Raw genomic sequence first — 21,906 nt, 5'->3', positions numbered from 1 at the left:
CACCGCAATAAAAGATGTTTTAAAAAACTTCTGTGACTTTGTTGAAATACACACAAAACTGATGTAACTCCCACACGGTTACAGGTAACTTATACTATGTAATACTGGGAAGTAACTCACTCCCTTCATCTGGCAGGTACCTGGTAATTTTGGAGGTAACCTGCCCAACACCGGTGGTCAGGATCTCAGTTTTTAATGGTCAGCAGTTCGACCTGAGGGATCCGTGCGGCTCAGATACGACCCGAGCTGTGCTCGCGCTCAGCTTTTTATCGCAAAACATTAAAAAAGAAATGAAAAACAACCCATGGATGAAGGACTCTGATGAAGAACGACTCACGTTAACGGGCAAAACTGGGAGCAGTGTAGTTTTTGCTAAATGTGACCCCTGGCCGTGCGAGCGATTAACCGTCACTTTCAGACAAATGCAATGAACCTCCTTTTGTGTTGATTCACTTTATTACAGTGTAACAGCAGAGGGAAGAGTGACTCGTTGCTGTGCTCTGGGTCTGCTGCCTGCATGTGGCATCTTCAAAAGTCACAGATTTCAGTCCCTGCAGGCTGCAGCTGCTGACATCAGCAGAAGGAAGTAACCCCGGGTGAGAGGAGGACCCTCATTCCTGAGTCACTGGAATTTCCTCCACCCGCTTGGATCTCACAAAGCAAATTGAAATGAGTATAAACACGAACAGACGCCCTCCGGGTGTGAGGGGTAAAACACGCAACGTAGCGCAGTGGGAATGCGAAACATCCGTTTTGGTCCGTTCCGTCCGTCCTTCCCTGCTCGCCGTAACGGACCAAATGTGTTTGTCATCTTCTCTCTGAGTGCTGCAGGTCCCGGGGATGAGCGTTCAAACGGAAACGGTGCAGGGAGTTTCCCTGTGGTTCTCCAGGAGGGTCAGGGCAGCAGGACGTAGTTCTCCGCGATCTCCAGGATATACAGGTTGGACAAGCCTGTCTGGTCGTCGGTCTGATGCGTCTCCAAGACAACCATCCTGCAGAGAGAAGGTCAGGGAGGTCAAGGGGAAGCTTGTGTCTAGAGATATAAAGGAATGAGCCCTAAAACCTGCACTTAGTTCGCTTTGTTGGATGTCTGATTCGCTCGTCTGAAGGTCAGTGGGATTTATAAAAACAAGTGTGTATCTCATACATCCTGTTAGCAGCAGCGCTCATTTTTAGCAAGGTTCAAGGGCACCCATGGCGATGCTAACACCCTGGTAAGCCAACGAGGCTGCATTCAAACACCTTCTACAAGCTTTTGAAAACAAGACAAGCTTTTTTGATGTATTTTTACTCCCTGAAACTTTAAATCTGTATCAGCACACAAATGTAAAGCTTCACTGTCTCCTGTGTGCCGGTTGTTAAAGATTTCTCGGTCTGGGTGTGAAACTCGCCGTTCGTACCTGTCTGACTGCACCAGTCTGTAGATCTTCCTGGGATCCGTGGTTTCCTCCAACACTTCTGCGAAACCAAGTCTTCTCCTCTGCCAGCCGTGACGCCACACGGCTAACAGAGTGTCTTCAAAATACACTGAACAAACACAGAGAATAAAAACTGAGTTACAAGTGAACCGGAGTCCCCAGGTCACTACACGTGGACGCTGTAAAAACTATGAATTTTTGAATGTTTATTTAAAAAATAAGAGGCCAAAAAAAAAAAAAAAACCTGAAAAAAGACTGCTCTGCATTTCCAGGCTCAGAATAACAGCAGGCACTGGTTTGGGGTCCCCAGGTGTAATGGAAGCTATTCACAAACTAAAAAGACCTAATTTGCAATATAAAACACATTACCCATAATGCAACTCATCTTGACTCCCTATGCTGTAAAGACTGTCATGTGATGCTAGATGAGCCTCCCTCCTGCTAATCCCACACCCCGAGTTTTTTTGGGCCTCACCTAGAGACTCCACATCACAAGTGAAGGTGGTCTCATGGGATTTGTAACTCTTCAGCGCCCCCTCCAGACCCACTACATGAACTGACCCTGTGGGGGGGGGGGGGGGGGGGACACAGGTAGAGAGAGCATAAAACAGAAGTTAACACAAGTTTAATTATGGCAAGAACTGACACTCAATTTCCTGTCCAGCACCTGAACGCAACATTTTGTTCCTCAGTGTTACCTACGCGTCTGGTTAAGAGGGAGGATTTATTTTGTCCTCAGCGCCAACACATCTAACGTTCAAAATCCTCGTTAACCTCTTTTTAAAGATGTATAAAAGCTCAAAGCTGCACACGTGAGGCGTTCACTTCCACACTTGGCGCTGCGGAGCAAAACCCTGAAGCTGGTGGTGTTGATGAAGCGTCAGAGAAGGAAAAAAAGGGTTAATCCCAGTCTCTTGATGATTCAGAAACAAACGTTGCCTTGAACATGAAATCAAAAAAACAAAAAACATCCTCACTCACCGTCTATGAGGACGAGCAACGAGCTGCTGTCCAGCTGGTTTACTTGAACCACAACAGGACAGGGTTTCTCTGCAGGAGCATCACATGACCAGCGTCAACAACCACAACACGAAGGATGAGACCTGGAATCATGGCGGCCTCCATTACTCAGGCACTTACCTAAGCCAGACTGGGTAAACCAGGAGGTGTTGGAGTTGAGATTGATGTATTCTACAGCGACGGGCAGGTTGGGGCCGGACCCCCGAGACGCACCGATACACACCAGCGGGTACTCCTGCTGCGGGTCCACCACCATCTCAAACACCCGCAGAGGGTTGGGCAGGGGGAAGTCAAAATGCTGCCAGTCAAGAGATTCAAACGTGATTATCGCCACCAGCTGACAGATGTTTGAGTCCTCCTGAGTCAACCTGCAAGCTTCTGTACGTCCATACCTGTCAAAGGTCGGAGGCCAAAGGTCTCGGGCGCTCTCATTAACATAATTGTGTCAGTAAAAATGAGTCACTTTCCTTCCAGCTGTCATTTAAGTGGCCGCTGGAAATGTTAGCCGAATAAAAACCAGGAGACGGGAAGCGTTGAACACACCTGGACGCACTTTGGAAAAACGTCCTGCCTCCCACGATAATTCTCATCTCAGAGAAAAGATAAAACGGCAGGAAGCGGCGCCGATGTCACCGATCAGAATAACGAGCTGCTTAAAAAAAGACAGTGTCTCATGTTCCCCTCAGCGAGGACACGATGAACTGATCAGCTGATCGGCAGAAAATCCTTTGGCTGCTTCGATAACGAATCGATTCAAGTCACTTCTCAGTAACGGTAGCAAAGGTCCCCTGGCTGCAGCATGAGGTAAGCAACATGGCACTGGTTAATACCCCCCCCATTGGAGCTCCTGTTACCTTGATGAGCATGAACTTGTGCATGGGCTCGTACCACTGCAGCAGCAGCACGCTGGCCTCCAGAGCGCAGCACAGGAAGATGCAGCCCTGCTGCAGGTTAGTGGCTACAGGAGGGGGGAGAGAGAGAGACAGCAGCTGAACACCGGCGTGGTTCACGCCATGACGACTGTCCGCATCCAAATGTATCTTCAGAGAAGATGGAAGTTTCGAGGCATCCTGGGAGTTTCTAACCAGCTGCGGCTCCACGGGGGGATTTAAAAAAAACAAAACAAGCAGCAAAATTCCTGTTCAAAAATGGAGCCGCTCAACTGGTAGCTTTATAAAGAATTATGAATTATTTACTTCAAAATCAACATTGTATTTTACAGTTCCGTCTACTTTACAAAGTAAAAAAAACAAAACTTACTTGTCAAAAAAAAAACACTCACTGGGGATTTTATTTTGCTAGAAATTAAACACGGCAAGGCTTTGCAGAGTTTCTACACCTTCAAATCAGATAAAACAGAAAAAGAAACTATTTTCAATCAAACCAAAAACCTTTTTTTTCAAAACTTTCTGTCTGGATGATGTCATTTTATCAACAGGCTCCCAACACAAAAGCCAATAAAACTCCACATGCAGTGAAACATGCAGCTGCTGAATTAAAACCACAAGAGTTTCTCAGGACGTGAGAGGTCACAAGAGCTCTGTGAGCTTCTTCTCCCCAGTGTCGCTGCATCAACTCTGCAGCGTGTGTGTGTGTGTGTGTGTGCGCGCGCAGTGGTGACCTCATCTTACCGACTGAGCAGGTCTTGCAGCCTTTGGTATCAGGTATTTTACAGGTGACAGCACATTTCCTGTAGGCGAAATATGTTTGGTTTGGAAAGTGAGTTGATAGGCTCAGCGCGCTGAACTTGTTCAGAGACAAATCTGGGGAGATGGGATGTTGATTAATTAGCGTTACCTAGGTAACAGCCTGTGAGTGGGCAAGGCGACGGTTCTCTGGTCTCTCCGCGCTTGTTCGTACAACTCCTTCAGAGAATGGGAGTGAAGCTGGGAGGATTTACCTGCGAACACATCAGACTCTCATTGTTTCTGTCTGTAACGGGGAGGTCCTCAGAGGACGGAGCCTCAAGGCTCCTTGGGAACGTACCGGACACGGACATGAGGACGTTATTACTGGTGTAGACCCAGGAGCACCTCCCAGGGTAGAGCTGCAAGAGGAAGACAATCACCCGTTACTGCCTGCTTCATCTCCCTCACGTTCTCAGCTCCTCTCTCCCAGAGCCGTTCCTCCTGAAACGCCATTTGGTTGTTTTCCGTCGGGCAGGCTCATCTCCGATACTTTTCAACGTCGATCAGATGCCTCAAACAGGAGCAGTACCATAATATTAGCGAGTAGAAGTACATTCATAGACCGTAGGCCTCAGACCTCTCCCACGAGAGCCGTAACTGAAGACGCACGTCCCGATAGATTTCCACAAAATTCTAGAAACTAAGAAATATAGCAGATTTTTTTATTTCATTTTTTACCAGAGGGCTGCACAGTTTTTTTCTTTTTTATCTGAAAAATGAACAAGGATGTCGCTAATTAGTTAAAATACAAAACGAGACCTCTCTGTTGTGACTCCTCTCAAATCCCACCTATTGATTGCAACCTTTTTTTTTTTTTTTTTTTGGAAATGTTTAAAAAGATTTGTATTGAAGGTCCGACCAGCTCCATGGTGGCCTCAGAGCTGTTGAGGTTCAGGGTGTAGATTCCCTCCTCTGCCCCCAGGATCAGATGCTGGTCTGAGGGGAAGACGGGAGACACAGAACCGGTCAGACGAAGGAATCAGACCTCTGATCAGTAGAAGGAGAGCAGCTGGTACCTTTGGTAGCTGGGTTTTCCCAGGTTGTGGAGCACTTGATTTTAAGAGGACAGCCATGGAAGATATTCTTAAAGTACATCTGGACAAAGAGAGGGGTCAGGATTAGATAAGTCACGTAATCCCCTCGACAGGAGTTTATATCAACTACACATCAAGCATGAAGTACCAGAAGGACTGGACTTATCTTGCACATCAGACAAACACCAACTAAGTCCCAAATGATTGCTGCTTCAACAGTAAAAGCAGACTTTTTCCATGGCGTGCGCCCCTGGTGGGTGAAGGAGGCACAGCAGGTGGGCAGCCAAAGGTCATTGAAACAGAAATTTAAAAGAAATATTTAATCTTAAGTTTGGGATGTTTTAAAAACGGACTCCCTGGACCCCAGGCTGATCATGAGTGCGAGATCTAAACTCAAGACCTCTCTGGAGCTTGCTGGAGTACTGACAGTCCTCTTTTGAGACTACACACATCAAAACCTGACCCCCGTATCTCTGGCACTCTCAGCAGTCGAGTTACGTAAGAGAGAGGAAAGAGAAACTCACAGGAGGCTTCTTGGTGATGTGGCTGACACTCCCAGCACGGTCCTGAGAACAAAGACAGAACCCACGAGTGTCAGGATGCAGGAAGACGGACGGCATCAATGATCCGCAGCTACACGCAAGACCTTTCTGGTTGTACGAGCTTTTTTTCAAAGAAAAATTCCGTTTACACCCGGTTGCTGAGCTTCCTCTCTTCCTCAGAACGCCACTGCTGTAAGTTCATTAAACAGCTGAAGTCCAGTGAAATAACAATTAAAACAAAAAAGGTGAAAATGCTTGTGTGCTACCTTTGATTGGGGCTGACGTCTGCGTATGCCTTTAGGAGGGAGCTCGGGGGGGAGGAGGTTCGCTGGGTCATCATTGACGTGATAGGGCAGGGATGCAGGGTCTGGATCGTGCACACACACACACACACACACACACACACACACACACACACACACACACACACACACACACACGCTGTAATATATGACAAAGATGTGGATATATTCTCTTGTTCCGTCCTGTCATAACTTCCTGTTTTCCCCTTCCCCTGTCTGTCTGGTTCTGTTCCTCAGTGGTGTGGGAAATCCCCGTCACCGTTGTCATCATCATCATCATCATCATCATCATCATCATCATCCCTCTCAACCCCCAGCTGATCCCTGCTTCTGCTCAGAAACCCCGGCTTGTCATTCACCTGCTCCTTTGAGTTTCATTCCCACTTCCAACCTCGTCTCCTCCGTGTCAAACAATTAACCTCTCGAAAGCCTCTGCCCTCCTCATCCTGAGCAGTGTGAGGGTGGGGGGGGGGGGGCTCACCTGAGCGTGGTGAGGGTGGGGAGCTCACCTGAGTACCGTGAGGGTGGGGAGCTCACCTGAGCAGTGTGAGAGTGGGGGGGCTCACCTGAGCGTGGTGGCGGCTCACCTGAGCAGTGTGAGAGTGGGGGGGCTCACCTGAGCGTGGTGGCGGCTCACCTGAGCAGTGTGAGGGTGGGGGGGCTCACCTGAGCAGTGTGAGGGTGGGGAGCTCACCTGAGTATCGTGAGGGTGGGGAGCTCACCTGAGCAGTGTGAGGGTGGGGAGCTCACCTGAGCAGTGTGAGAGTGGGGGGGCTCACCTGAGCGTGGTGAGGGTGGGGGCGGCTCACCTGAGCAGTGTGAGGGTGGGGGGGCTCACCTGAGCAGTGTGAGGGTGGGGAGCTCACCTGAGTATCGTGAGGGTGGGGAGCTCACCTGAGCAGTGTGAGGGTGGGGAGCTCACCTGAGCAGTGTGAGAGTGGGGGGGCTCACCTGAGTGTGGTGAGGGTGGGGCGCTCACCTGAGTATCGTGAGGGTCGTGGCCGGGGTGTAGGTCTGACGTGTGTCCCACTGGAGGTCCTGATGAGAGGGAAGGGGGCGTAGAGCAAAGAGGGTTTCCGGGCCCGTTCGTCTTCCCCCGCCATGCTTTCCTCTGAGCTCGTTCGCGTTTTGGGCTGCACAAAGCAAAACAGACGTGTGTTTCTTCAGCCCTCTGACTTTCCGGTTCATTTTCTCTAAGTTTGTATGAATCTCATACAGCCAAGAAGAACGCATGCTACCACAAATCATTCACACGTGGTTTATTTCATGTAAACATGAGGTGTAAGAACACACAAGCGTGTCACCGTGACGAACACGTTTGAGACAAAGTTTCATGTTTTGCTCTCGTTTTCCTGCTCAGGACCCTAAAATAAAGGTGCCAGGGACCTGCGACCTGGACGACCCCTGGACGCTCTCACCGCCCATCACACACACCTGGAGTTACATCTACTAGTTTTACTGTTGCTGTGTCGCTATTTTACCCACAGAAACAATTGCGTTTTTTTTACTTGACCCCCAGAGGGCGCTGACTCCCACTTTTGGGAACCCCTGGATTTGATTCTCACCTTTGGTGGAAGCGGAGGTGGAGTTTCATCAGCCGGCATTATGAAACTGTTGGCAGAGGGAGGAGCCATCAGTCTGGTGTGTTAATGGCGCTAATACACGTGTGTGTGTGTGTGTGTGTGTGTGTGTGTGTGTGTGTGTGTGTGTTTGTGTGTGTGTTATTTTACCATGTGGACTGCATTGTGGGGCTGAGATGAACACAAGACAGAGGGGAAGAGCGTCAGTGCAGCCAAATGAAACTCTGACACATAAAAAGAACAGCATTAGTGGCGTGATGTCGCGCTTACACGTCCACGTCATCGTAGTCGTCGTCTGAGTCGGTGTCCTGGTGCCTGAGGGGGAGAGATGGCGTTAGTCAGGTTGGATGCAGGTAGGAAACCTGAGTGCGTGTGTGGGCGATCGACTCTGTCACCTCACTCCACTCTTGCTGACGCCAGGTGATCTGACCGAAGGTTTCAACTGCGGAAAACAGCAGGAGATTAATAACCGGCGTCAGGATTTACTGATTACTGACAATTAACGAGCTTACAGTTGCGTCTGGCGAGTCTCTCGTCACAGACCTCCGGGTGTAGATCTGCTCCACTGTCACACAGAGAGTTTAGTCAGTCCCCCAACTTCCAGTTTTCATCTTTCCTCAGCATCTAAGTGTTTACGCGTTTTACAACATGAACGGTAACGGCGAGACGCGGACTTACAGCTGATGTCAGAGCCCGTCCTCTCTGCCCGGTTGTGTTTGTTGATGGACTGAATCCTCCTCAAAGACCCAGGCAGCGCCACCTCAAATCAGCAAGAAATGTGAAGTAAAAATCAAACTCCCAGCAAAACGATGGGGTGACAAGAACCAGACTCAAAAACAAAACGGGCATCAAACTCTGTTTATCATCAACGAGAGTCCAGGCCAGACCTCCATGTCCTCGTCCTCTGTAACCAGGCAGGGTTTGAGTTTCTCAGGGTGACGGGACTTCTCCAGCAGGTCCAGGGTCAGCTCCTGGTTCAGGCCTTGCTGGGTCAGAAAGGAGTTCTGCAGAGAGGAGACATCAGGATCATACACACGCGCGAATATAAACCCAGATCTCTCCAGTGTCCCACTCTGAACCAGCTTCTGCCTCTTTCTTTAAAACTAAGCTGCTCTTCATAAACCCGGTTCCGCCCCGATGTGAGCGCTACTGACTGAGAGCATCTTGGAGGCGCTCGGTCTTTTCTTCGGGTTCCTCACCAACATGGCCTTCACAAAGTTATAGAACAAGGAGGACCTGCAGACAGGCGATAGGTTTTTCAGTAGTTTATAACAACAACAAAAAAAAACTTCAAAAATGAGCATTAATAATGAATTATTTCATAAACACACACACAAACAATACGGTGTTGAGCTCATCTCTCATATGACATATGAACTGTGTCGGTTTTACAATTTAGCAACAAAGGAAACATCTGTTAACATTTCAATTTGAATTAAAATGTACTCTCGTGACTCCGAGGTGTCATGTTATCGAACTTTTTTAGCAGATTGTCTTCTATCTAGTTGATATTGACAATTCATTTCTAATCAATCAATTCTGTCTGTGTTTTTGAAGAGGGACGCGTGTTTTTATTCACCACTTTGACTTGTCCTTCAGCTTTGGAGGCTGGTAGCCACTCTTGGACATGAGGAACAGAACCCTGCAGGCACAAACATCCCCACAGTCAGAGCGTGAAAGGTCACACGGGCAGGGTCAGTGGGGTGTCGGGTAACGCCGGCGTGTTTCACTTAAAGGCGAGGAAGGTGAGCGTGTAACTGGGTGCTGCCTGCATGAGTATCAGATGTGTGGGCGGGGAAACGCTGTTGAACAGAACATCAGCGTGTAAACTTCATGCGTGTGTGTTTGTATGAAGGGACACGTGTGTGTGGTGTCACTCATGAGGACATTTCGGGACAGATCCTTTGTGTATTTGCGGAGGCTGGACGAGCATCGAGACAAGCCAGAACAAAAGCAGAACAACGGCGTGCAACCATAGTCGACGTGTTGACAGACGAATCACTGAGACAAAACCGCCACTTCATGTGGAACAGCTGCTTTTGTCTCTGCACTTCAGGACAGAGAATATCGGGGCGTTGAAAAGAAAAAAAAATCCGTGAGGTCACGGTGGCGACACGGCCCCCACACCGTGGAACTACGAGCCCAGCCCCAGTCTGTGAGTGTTTAGGAGATCTGACAGCCAATCCAAGGCCTCCCTTCGTAATCTGACGCTTTGTTTTCTGTGCAGCTTTTTGTTTTGTTGGCGGAGCAAAGAGAGGAAGCTGACTGGACAATAAATAAACCGATGAAGGAACTCCCCGAATGGAGGAGAACAACAGGCGAGAGAACAAGAGAACGGGTAGAGATGTGAAAGAGTGACTGGGAAGACGGGGAACACGAGGGCGGGGACGGAGCCCATGAAGACCCACGAGCTGGCAACACTCAGGCGACACAAACGGCGACGCCGACAGAGACAGGAAATGTTAAACTCGCAAAGACACAGAAGCCGAATGCTTTCAAAATAAAACAGGAACTGACAACGGTGAAGTAAAACACACACGCAAACTGCTTTACACTGGGAGGGAAAACAAGAAACACAACGAAAGAGTTCATGATGAAGCCGACCGAAGTCCACAACCGAACCAAACACGGTCCTGGTGGAACCGTGAACCCGTCACCCTGCCAGATATATGACCTGTGACGACGTTCACAGTTATTCTAGTTTATCTTGTTATTTTAATCCAACCGCCGATGTTTCCTGCCTGCACTTCCTCCCGTCAGGGTTCCTTTATCTTTACGATCATGTCGTCCATGTTGGTGGTTCGGTGGGTTAGTTTTCTCGATGGTACGACAGTATGGAAAGTGCTACACGAATAAAGTCTGACTGATGGATGCACAGACACACACACACACACACACACAACCACACAGACAGACACAACCACACAGACACACACACACACACACACACAGACACAGACAGACACAAACACAACCACACACACACACACACACACACACACATTCTAACTCTATCAGCACTATCCTGGTAACAACTTCCTCCTGAAGAGGCAGGTTTGAGGGAACTGCTCTCAGTGGGACATTTCTCATCCACAGGGTCGAAGCCAATCAGAATCCAGCACTTCCAGTGCTCATAACACCACTGGGAATGCTGGGTTTTGATTCGTCCGCCGGTGCACAATAGTTGGCACGGTACTAATGTAAGAGTGGCGGCTGGAAATCTCATTTTATCTGTTACTAGGCAACAAGATGCACGGAGAAGCACACTGACATGTCTGGACTGCCCAGAAGTACAAAACAAACCTGCTGGGGAAACTCCTCAGCCTCCCAGGTTGAATAATAGATGCTAACGATTGGCTGGTTTCTGCAAATGTGCAGAGGTAATTAAACACACACTGGTGTATTTACCGGAGCGGGTGCACATCAAACAGCGGCGGCTGCAGCTCCGCCAGCTCGATAGCCGTGATGCCCACTGACCAGATGTCACAGAGTTCATTGTAGCCGCCTTTAATCTCCACGGCTGCCACCTCTGGCGCCATCCTGAGGGAGGGAGGAGAACAGTAACAAGTGACACAATGCTACTATCACTTCAACCAGAAGGGAAGAGAAATAAAGAGCGAGAGGCGAAAGGAAGAGGAAGCTTTTTTTAGGAGGTGAGACGATTGTGCTACTGTCAGTTCTCCACCCGGGTCAATGCTAACGGTTAGCCTCCATACTTTTAAATGCTTTTAGTGCTTAAAATACAGGAAATGTATTGTGTTACCACTGCAAAACTCCACGGCTTTCAGAAACATTTAATACAAACATAAAATGTCTGTTCAAAATCAGTCGCATCAAAATGATCCGCCTCACCGACGCCACCTCGCCTTTAACGTGTCACCGGGATCAATTAAAAAGACAGTTCACCGCCATTCAGAGGGTTGTTTTTCTTTATTTTAAATGTACAAACTGAGCTTTTGGGCCCTTAATAAGTGCTGTTAAAGATAAATGTTTCATATGATGCAACAAAATGCATAAAAAGGAGTAAAAGAATGCCAACAAATACACTCCCCTGCAGGGGTACTCGCTCGTGTTGACCTTACCAATATGGCGTCCCGATGAAGGACATCCGCCGGGCGAGGGTGGCAGTGATCTGAGCCGAGATGCCAAAATCAGCTACGCAACAGAGATGAAATATTAATGGATGTTTTCCCAAGAAGTTTTTGCACTTATTTCCTGTTTTATTTTGAAATCCAATGCCTCGCTGAAGTCAGTCTCTGGGTGGGCGACTCATTCGAGCCGTCCTGCCACCTACCCAGCTTCACCTTGCCCTGGTCGTTGAGGAGGATGTTGGCACCCTGGAGGCAAAAACAAAAAAAAAGACGGAGGTGAGAAAAGAAAAAAAACAAAACAAAACATCAACCCAGGAACCACAAAAACACCTGGTTTCAACCCGCGAGGCCAGAAGTCACAACCTCCTTATGTCAAGTATCTGGTGACAACAGTTTCACCATTCATCAACCTCCCTTTCATGTGAAGACGTCAATCATTTAACAGTTTTTCACTTCTTTTTTTTTTTTAAAAAAAGGTTAGAATTTTGGACATTAAGGCGTCGATTGATCGAATTGTGTTTTTTTTTTTTTTCCCCGTCTGATTCAAACTTCTTTTTCTAACAGCAATTTTTTTTAAACGTCTTCAAGTTCTTCTACTACCCAAGACACACTTTTTGGGTTTTCTTTTGTTTGTTTGTTTGTTTTTAAAAGAAAAAAGAATAAGGGGAGAATAAAAGTGCCAATTATCACCTTGATGTCTCTGTGTATTTTCTTCTGTGCGTGCAGGTAGTCCAAGCCCTGGTCGCCGCCAGCAACACAGAAACAGCAAATATAAGTCAGTTTTGCCGTCGTAGACGAACGTGGGACAAAGAGAGAGGAGGAGGAGGAGGAGGAGGTTTGTGGTGATCAACGACAAACTGGTGGAGGTTTTACCTGCAGCATCTCCCTGCAGATGAAAGCGATCTGAGGCTCCGACAGAGGCCCCGTCACTGGGGGGCAGAGCCAGGGGTTACAGACAACAATAACACAACACCAACACAGGTAACACAACACAGGTAATACAGGAAGCAGCACAACACAACACAAAACACACCACCACAACCCTGCCAACCGTAATGATGGTAATATACAGACCCGAGTGTTTCTACTTGTGATTTGTGAACCCCTCACGTACAACCTGTTGTTTTTTTTTACTTTTGTTAGCGGTTTGAGAGGCAGCTCAGCTTCCTTGCTGCTGGAGGATTCATCGAATCGCAGTGCCGATGTTTTCTTTGGATCGGACGAATTTTTTAGAAAGAAAGAAAAAAAACCTCTTGTGACACAAATCGACATGTGGTTCTGGAAACCGGTGAAACCAGATCCTGTCTTCAGCAGCACTCTCAGCTCTTCTGTGTTTCTGTCCTCATTTGTGACCAAAACCCTCCCTCCACCGTTCCATGTGGGTTCTACTTTCTTTACCTCTGCTGATGTAAAACAAATCACTGCCTCAGAGTTTTTAGTCAACAATGCCACCCCCCCCCCCCCGACACATTTGGAATCTTGTAATCACCGAATTAGAACCCTACCCCCCGACAGCTCTTTGTCACATTCCATGAACCTGCCTCGGTCTGGTTTTATCGTTTTGAGCCGTGTGGAGGTGTGGATGTTCTGCCTCACCCATGTAGAGGTCCTGCAGGGAGCCTCCTCCACAGAACTCCATGCAGATCCACAGCGTGTTGGCCCTGGAAGACAACACCTCCGCTTTCATCGACTGCTGCGCCTCACGTTGACCGGAGAGACTGAGAAAACACATTGAAGGAGGCGTCCTACCGGATGTAGCTGCCGTAGTACGCCACGATGTTCGGGTGTTTGCAGCTTTTTACGATGACGATTTCCTGCTGGATGATGGAAAAATCATCATCTGTGGGAACGAGGGGAACAAACCTGGATTAACGGATGGTTTTTCACTTCTGACACCGGTTTCCCTGGATGATCAAGTTTAATTTCGCACCTTCACGTGTTTCATCTCTCCTATTGGGACGGGTTTTAAAATGACATGCAGGACTGTTCCCAGCTCCCGATCAACCCCGCTGGATGTTTTCTGCTCCCGCGGGAGATTTAAAGCTAAACCAAATTACAGAAATATTCTCCAGAATTTGTAAAATGAAACATTCTAACCAAAGACTTCACACAGAGTGGGAATATCACCCTAACCCTTCCCCAAACCTGAACCCTTCCCCTAACCTGAACCCTGCCCCAAACCTGAACCCTTCCCCGAACCTGAACCCTTCCCCTAACCTGAACCCTGCCCCTAACCTGAACCCTGCCCCTAACCTGAACCCTGCCCCTAACCTGAACCCTTCCCCTAACCTGAACCCTTCCCCTAACCTGAACCCTTCCCCTAACCCTAACCCAGCCGTCCAGATCGGAATCCTCAGCTTTTCTCTCGGGCCAAAGATCCGAAACTGATGGTTCCAAATCGGTGATGACGGCTCTTATAGAATAATCATAAAGAAATACAACAAAAATAGTAACTTAAACATTTTTTTTGTTGACTGTGAATGTTCTTAACACATAATTCACATCAAATACTTGACTTTTCTGAAAAATAATTCCCCTTTACAGCCCTACAGAGGCCCTCCTGGCCTGATAGATGGATTTCAAACGCTGTTCAGTGGCGATTTGGAGTTTTATTTTCCAGTGATAAACAAAGGCGTCATCGGATTTATTGCAGAAATGTAGTCAGCGCTCATTTCAAACACCAGTAAATCAGGTGCGCATTGGTTCCTTAAAATTCCACCATCATCATTAAAATGACACGTTTCCGTTGTCCAGGTCCGTCTCGTATGGTTTGACGTCGAGGGAATGCGCCTGTGACGTCCACCGCCATCTCACCTGGCTCCATCTTGATGAGTTTAATCGCTGTCAGCTCCCTGTTCTGCTTGTTACGAGCCTGAAGACACACACACACACACAACCACACACAAAAACAAACACAACGTGTTTTAGCAGAACGGTGCATTCATTTGCGTAAGTGGAACATGCAAACTGAGTGATAACGGCGTAGAACGTAGAACACAATACACATTTTAATATCTGTTCCCTTTCTACAGCAGATACACATCCACCCTGACACATTCAAATCAACTGAGCCTTGTTTTACTAAGCCAATCTAAGCCCTCATTCAGTGCTTTTTAAACCTGAATGTTATCCAAAAAAATATATATATATATAGACATAAATAAATATATATTATATATATATAAAATGGAGAAGATGATGTCAAAGGCGAGCGCTTCAGACATGACGGGGTGAGCGGCCCTCCCACAGCAGACAGAGGAAATACCCTTCACAGTCATGAGCGCACACATGAAAGGCGACGATGGAAACTCAGAAAGCCTCAGCGTGGACGTTAAAAAGAAAGAATCGCAGCATGCGGCCACTGCGACTCCACCAGATCCTCAACCCAGAGGCACAAGGTCACGAAAAACGAGCCTTGAAGTTGAATTTTCCTCAAGAGCTGACAAGGAGGTGGCCCCCTCTCCCATTCAGGGCTTTTCTTTGTCAGAAAACCCAAACCGCCGACACAACGTGAACTTTAACGAAAGGCGACGCGTTGCTCTCGGGGGTGTTTGGTTGGCAGTGGCCCCCTCGCTTCTTAAAGTCCGCCTTAGAGCAGTGGAAAGTCGAGGGGTTGATGTTGCTACGGTCATAAACAACTGTCTGAAGCGGAGGTGGCGACACTGTTCCACGTACGTCTCTTACGCCTATGAGGATGAAACAAGCACGTTTTTTGAGAGGGAGACTCAGAGTTCCACTGAATGATGCTCGGTTCTACAGGTCATTGTATTTTCATTTTTATATTTGTGGTGAAAGCGGCCCGGTGGAGCGGTGGTCCTCCCTGTGGCCCCCCAGCAAGAAGGTTGTGGGTGGAGCCCCGGCTGGAGCACGGGGTCTTTCTGTGTGAGTCTCCATGTTCTCCCTGTTCCTGCTGGGTTCTCTCTGGTACTCCAGCTTCCTCCACAGTCCAAAGACATCAAGAGGGACCAGGTTAATCCAGACTCTAAACTGACCGTAGGCGTGGCTGGGAGAGACAATGGTTGTCTGTCTCTATGTGTTGGCCCTGCCATGGACTGGTGACCCGTCCAGGGGGAAGGCTGCTGGGATAGGCTCCACCCCCACCACCCTCAACAGGAGAAGATGGAGGGATGGATGTTTGTGGTGAAAGCAGCTCCAGTTTCTGCCAGTAATATTGAGTTGTACTCAACATATAAAATACATCACACACGCAGACATGCAGACACGCAGACACGCAGACACGCAGGCACAAGCTCTCAGTGGTTGAAAGGTCAAACCGTAACAATGAAAATGAAAGTCAATATCAGACTGCCAGTTGTGTGTCACAGTGTGTGTGTGTGTGTGTGTGTGTGTCATCAGACAGGAAAGTGATCGGTAAACAAGTCTCGCTCAGTCGTGCACACGTCAGCGGCAGGGCGGTGGTCTTTCCTCTGGCCGACCTTTGTGACGGCAGACAAGTGAAGAGGTGGTGATGTGATGATGAGGTCACTGGTGAGGTCAGTGGAAGCACTGACAATCACACTCTCATCCCAAGTCTGAAATGAAATCAAACCCAACGTGGCCGTTTACCCGGAACCGCTGGGTAATGTAGCGCGCTAGCATGTTGTTCACCAAACTCCATCGAGGCATGAGAGCGATGTGCCAACGCTTCCTGTGGAGGAGGCGAGTCTTTCTGATGGGACGTAGCTCTCAAAAAAGCGCCAGAACTTGCAAATGAATGAATGGAATATAAAGCAAAAGCAATCGATGTAGACTGAGGCTCCAGTTGAGGTAAAGCAGCATGTGACATCACATTACCTTCATGCTAATGCTAATTTGTTCTGTAGGTAGAAAATAGAGTTTGCACACCTGTTCCCAAGTTCTTCTCATGAGATCCCATATTTAACCCTTCAGACGCCTGCTACTGGGTGCAGCAGTGCGTGTGCAGACTCCATTTTTCTGTTTTCTCTGCTCACGCCAGCAGCTTTTTCCCACCTTGACCTGCAGGCCTTATGAAACTTTTGAAGTTGACGTTCTTACAGGATTCACTCGGCTCCTTTCGGCTCGTTTCAGGGAAAACTGCCTCGACGAGGAATTTTTGTTTTGTTTTTCACTCCAAAAGAAGAGCAGATCCCTCACACGGTCACGGGCAGCGTCGGTGGGGAGCTGACGCGTAGCTGCAGTTTGTTCGATGTCCTTCTCTGCATTGTAAATGATCTCTCTTCCTCTTTTCAGGATTTAAATTAAATCAACATCAACCAAAAAAAAATGTCATTGAGACACACGTGTCTAACTTCCTATGGTTGTGAGGACCCTCAGCCATATTCTCATTGCCTCTCGATCACCATTTTTACCCTAAACTTAACCACAGCTGCACTCCAGGACACAGTTTAAACCATCACACTGCCGTTTGAGGTTCTGCCTTTCACAAAGATACTGCCATTACTTGCTGGTCCTGATGTATGTACAAGTACACACATGTACTGTGTACAGAAACTCCCCCCAAAATAATAATTCACTCCTACAGCCAGATTCTCGTTTTTTTTTTTTCACTTCTTCATTTTGGGTTGGAGGTTGCGCTCTCTCTACACACACACACACACACACACACACACAGGTGCAGCCCACGGCCTAAAACAGCAGTTGCAGCATGTTGACTGCAGCTCAGCAGCAAAAAAAAGAAAAGCCACATCTGATGCGAAGAGTTCGGTAAAATTTTGAGTCAGCATCCAGCGAGTAAAACAAAGGTACAACTGACAAGAAGTTTTTGGACGACTGAAGACTCAATCAGATACAGGAAGTGACCTCATAAACATAAAAACCAGCGCGCGGCATGTTTGTGTGGAAGACGATGCTCCGGGAGAAGATGCTTGTCTGAGTGGTGAGGACGCGCGGCTCCGGCGTTTCATGACCCAGGAAGGAACCGACAAAGCAGAGAAATAAATGTCACAAGTGAGATCTTAAAACGCACCGAGTAACGGTTCCGGGCCTCTTTCACACTCGAGAACAAAACTGAAACAACAAAAGAAGCGGTGTGTGACTACAGCGAGGAGTTTCTGAAACTACGCGTGGTACTGAATGAAGAATCTCCTCGTGACACTTTGACGAATGTATGCAGCACCTGAGACTTCATACTCAACACCAGGATTTTCTCACATCAGTCGAATCCCAACTTATAAAGTCTGTTTTATATTTTCTAAAGACGTTGGTGGTCCAGGATGAATCTTAAAGAACCTTTTGGGGATCCTTGACATTCACGCTCAGTTTCTCATCAGCTGATTGGGACCAAAGCCAATGAACGCTTGTGAATACGCCCTTCAGCACGACTCTAACTTCTGCCATCGATGTGTCAGATGCACGGGGCCTCAATGGAAGTGTGAAACTTCATCTATAATTGTGCGACGAGACTTCCTCTACGTCACTGTGTCAGGATGTCAGGGTACATCCAACAATGGATGCTGAAACGGAGCCTGAAAGTAAAATAGATGTAAAGACCAGAAGGAGGAGATGAGTCGAGGATGGAAAGATGTAGGAGGAAATGTAGTGTTACCAGGCGGACTGATCACCATTTCTAAGGAGGTGCACGTCAGGTGTCAGGTATCGATTTGACGCACAACCATACATCAAACTTAAAAGCTCCTTCATGCATCCCTTTTCCACACCATCTCCTCTGGTTGGCCTTGCCATTATTTCACTTGTTCAACATTTATGAGCTCCCAGTTCAGGTCTTATTTGTTTGGTTTCAGCTACCGACGTTTGAGGTGCAACTGAACGCGGCGGCGCGGAAGAATACTCACCTGGAGCGTGCGTCACACAGCCTCCACATACACCCAGCACACAACCACAGTCAAGCTTGTGTTACAGTCACCGAGGGGCTCGCTGCTGACATCCTGCCTCAGCCGTCAGACCGACGCTGTGCCGGTGATGAGCAGGGATTCTAGAATTCACACTCACAAATGTAGCTAAAGTTCTGCTCTCTGGTATAAACACTCTCAAAAAAGGGAGACGGGAACGTCTCCGTAGAGGTCCGCTTGTGATGAACGTTCCCTCAAAAGTACACTTGTTACTTCAGAAGCACATCGTCGGCCTTTGAGAGGTCACAAGTGCATCTTTCCACCGACAGCAGCAGCACTTCCAGGTACATACTGGCACTTCCACGTTTGAATGTGACTTGAGCTGTATTTCAGAACTCTTAGTCGCATATCCGGGAAAAAAAGACTAACTCTTTGATCCTGAATTGACAGGGGAGGAGTTAATGCGGTGATGTGAGTGCGTGTTGTTGAATGTCTAACAGGTAAAACCAGCTTCTATTTCAAGCGCGACGCCACAGAGTTGAGGCGAGGCGAGGAGCGACAGCTCAGGAGGCAGAAATGCTGCTTGGGTGGATGCCACCGTGTTGGCCGTGACTCCTGTTTGACAGCTCAAATAAAAACCAAACAAATGTAACCATCAAGCTGATATGCAGTCAGTGTTTCTCTTCTTCTCTGTATTTATCTCCTCGCTTTTGTGTCTCGCTCTAATGTCAGTGTGCAGTTCGCCGATTCAACTCTGACGGTGTTCGCTGTTTTGCAACGTGTGATTCAGCAGCTTTTGTTTTTCCTTCTCTGATGGTCACTATGATGGATAGCAGACCAAATAAACCTCCGAGAGGAAGATAAGCAAGCAGATCCTGCGTCTCTCTATCAGCGCCCACCGCTCTTTCTGATAAAAGAGGAACGCTGGCTGTCTCAGCTGCTGGGAGTTTGACCTTCACGACCTCCCCAAACACGCATCTGACGTTATAAACCCTCTATCAGAACCTCACACACATTAAATACCAGCTCCTCTCATCACTGATGATGTGCTGCATTTCCTCGTTACACTGAGTGCAGCAACACACACCCTGAAACAATTTATTTAAGCGTGTGTGTGTGTGTGTGTGTGTGTGTGTGTGTGTGTGTTGTTATCTGAATGTCGGAGTGTGTGAAGGGAAGACCAACATTTAAATCAGTCTAGTTTGTTTTTCAAAACTTCTTCTGCTAACATGCTAAGAGGAAGTGTGTGTGTGTGTGTGTGTGTGTGTGTGTGTTACAGTTGGACTATACGATGGTACACCATGTGCTCAATGTCTCGTGGCCACCCAGAACAACAGCTTCTAATTCCTAAGTAAATGTTGCTTCCTGCACCGGGAGACATTTCATTACCGTAACAATGACCTTTAACCTTTTAATCCCTACGAGCCCAACACATTTTGGGCATCTCAAGCACCAACTAGAGCGTCCGCCTGGTCCTCTCCTTCCACACAACTCTGAAGAATCTGGGTGGTTTGTGGTTCTTTTATCAGATGTGGTCCAGTTGGAGGAGTCAGTGAATGAATGTAGCGGTGCAACTGTGGTGACGGCACGAGCATCGCAGTTCCACTGAAGTTACTGGGAGAGTTTCCTCCCAGGTCTCACTTCAGCGCAGAGTCCCAGATCCTGCACGTAGACCTGACGGTTGCCGGTACAACCGGCAGCTCCCGTCATCCAATGGCACTAAAAACCTGACACTTTTCTGAAAAAACTTGGTAGAATTGCCAACAAACCACTGGGAACTTCATTTAAATAGATTAGATACATTAAAAAAAAAAGATGTGAAACAAAAAAAAATAAGCTGTGCTTTTTTTTCCTTCTATTTAAGCATTTATTCAACCAGGGAAGCCACAATGAGATTAAAAATCCTTCTGATGATTTTTTGTTGTTGTTGAATGAATAATAAACAACGCCTGAACTGTGAGGATGCTGCACACAGAAACAGAAGTCAGCCTCACCAGTCCCACCAGTCCCACCAGTCCCACCAGTAAGATAGACTTCTGTTTGAGTTGCCATAAAATTCTAAAAACATGATCGGTTATTCGGGACACTTTCACTTCATGCAAAACCACTTCCTCCCCCAGCAGCAGCAGCAGCAGCCGTTGTTATTGCACCTCCCAATAATCGCACCTTAATACCTAAATTCTATCAAAACTCAGAATAACACATCGCCATGGAGAAAAAAACTCTCTCTCTCTCTCTTTCTCTCTTTCTCTCTCACTCTCACACACACACACACACACACACACACACACACACACACACACACACACACACACAGCTAAGAAGAAGTCTGACATGCTCAACTTGCTTGGAGGACTTAACCAGACACAAACAGCTCCATCATCAGCTTCATTTTATCGTAGATCGCCCACGTTCTTTTCTTTTTTTATTATAAAAAAAATCTTCAAATGGTTTTTTTTTCAGGTTTATCACCAGTTTACGTCGCTTTCTTTGTCCTGCGTGGAGACCAAACCCTCAGAGACCAAACCCTCAGAGACCAAACCCTCAGAGACCCGACTCTCAGAGACCCAACTCTCACAAAACTCAACTCTCAGAGACCAGACTCTCAGAGACCAAACCCTCAGCGACCCGACTCTCAGAGACCAGACTCTCAGAGACCAGACTCTCAGAGACCAGACTCTCAGAGACCAAACCCTCAGCGACCCGACTCTCAGAGACCAGACTCTCAGAGACCAGACTCTCAGAGACCAGACCCTCAGAGACCAGACCCTCAGGCACGGTTAGCAGCAGCTGACCTTGAAGACTTCTCCGTAGGTTCCTCCTCCGACTCTCAGCAGGATCTCAAAGTCGTCCTGGGGGTTCCTGGTGGAGATTTCCAGAGCTGCTCTGTGATGGAAATCCATGTCGATGTCTAGACCTCTAATATTCCTCCTCAGGCTTCCTCACACACACACACACACACACATGCACACACACACACATGCACACATTCACACACGCACTCACACACACTCCACGGCATCTACATCTACAAACCGATGAACTGAGACTCTCCTTCTGCCTGACTTGTCATTTGCTGTTCAGCTGCTCTCACACACTCTCACACACTCACATAGAACACACACCTTCCTGTTTCTCAGCCCACTATTGATCCTCCCATAGCTCTCATACCTTTCCTTCTCTCTCTCTCTCTCTCTCTTACACAGTTTTTCTCAGTCATTTGCATAATCCAGTTTTGCTTCCTGTTGTGTGTGTGTGTGTGTGTGTGTGTGTGAGTGTGTTTGAGTGTTGCTCTGCAAGAAGAGTCACTGATGCTTGGCGCTCCCTGTCAGCTTCCTGTTCAGATGTATTTTACTGAAGACAAATGAAGGACGCTCGCAAACGAGTTCAACTGACTTGACTTGTGGTTTCTCTTTGTTTCATTGAGTTAAAATGATTCTCCTCATGCCTGAAGACGGCGT

The 21,906-nt window shown here is 47.7% G+C and overlaps 1 protein-coding gene across 1 annotated transcript; it reads right to left on the bottom strand.

Annotated features, from left to right (window-relative positions):
- Window positions 1-448: 448 nt before the first annotated feature.
- Window positions 449-21,605, bottom strand: map4k1 (mitogen-activated protein kinase kinase kinase kinase 1). The gene is made up of 32 exons (XM_086216760.1): window positions 21,241-21,605; window positions 14,490-14,547; window positions 13,425-13,515; window positions 13,272-13,336; window positions 12,549-12,604; window positions 12,366-12,413; window positions 11,879-11,921; window positions 11,667-11,739; window positions 10,993-11,124; window positions 9,164-9,226; window positions 8,739-8,820; window positions 8,472-8,588; window positions 8,263-8,344; window positions 8,097-8,149; window positions 7,980-8,026; window positions 7,855-7,899; window positions 7,735-7,755; window positions 7,570-7,615; window positions 6,984-7,137; window positions 5,969-6,069; window positions 5,685-5,726; window positions 5,143-5,221; window positions 4,986-5,062; window positions 4,425-4,485; window positions 4,236-4,338; window positions 4,070-4,128; window positions 3,293-3,396; window positions 2,559-2,736; window positions 2,400-2,468; window positions 1,894-1,980; window positions 1,401-1,527; window positions 449-992 (listed from the first exon to the last, which is right to left on the bottom strand). The coding sequence occupies exons 1-32, from the start codon at window positions 21,346-21,348 to the stop codon at window positions 896-898; spliced, it is 2,568 nt and encodes an 855-aa protein (XP_086072886.1). The 5' UTR covers window positions 21,349-21,605; the 3' UTR covers window positions 449-895.
- Between the last annotated feature and the right edge of the window lie 301 nt (window positions 21,606-21,906).

Source organism: Aulostomus chinensis, chromosome 10, assembly GCF_037954235.1.
Source record: "Aulostomus chinensis isolate RoL2024-O1b breed Wild chromosome 10, RoL_Achi_v1.0, whole genome shotgun sequence".
NCBI lineage: Eukaryota > Metazoa > Chordata > Actinopteri > Syngnathiformes > Aulostomidae > Aulostomus > Aulostomus chinensis.
This window is presented reverse-complemented; position numbering and strand designations above follow the sequence as displayed.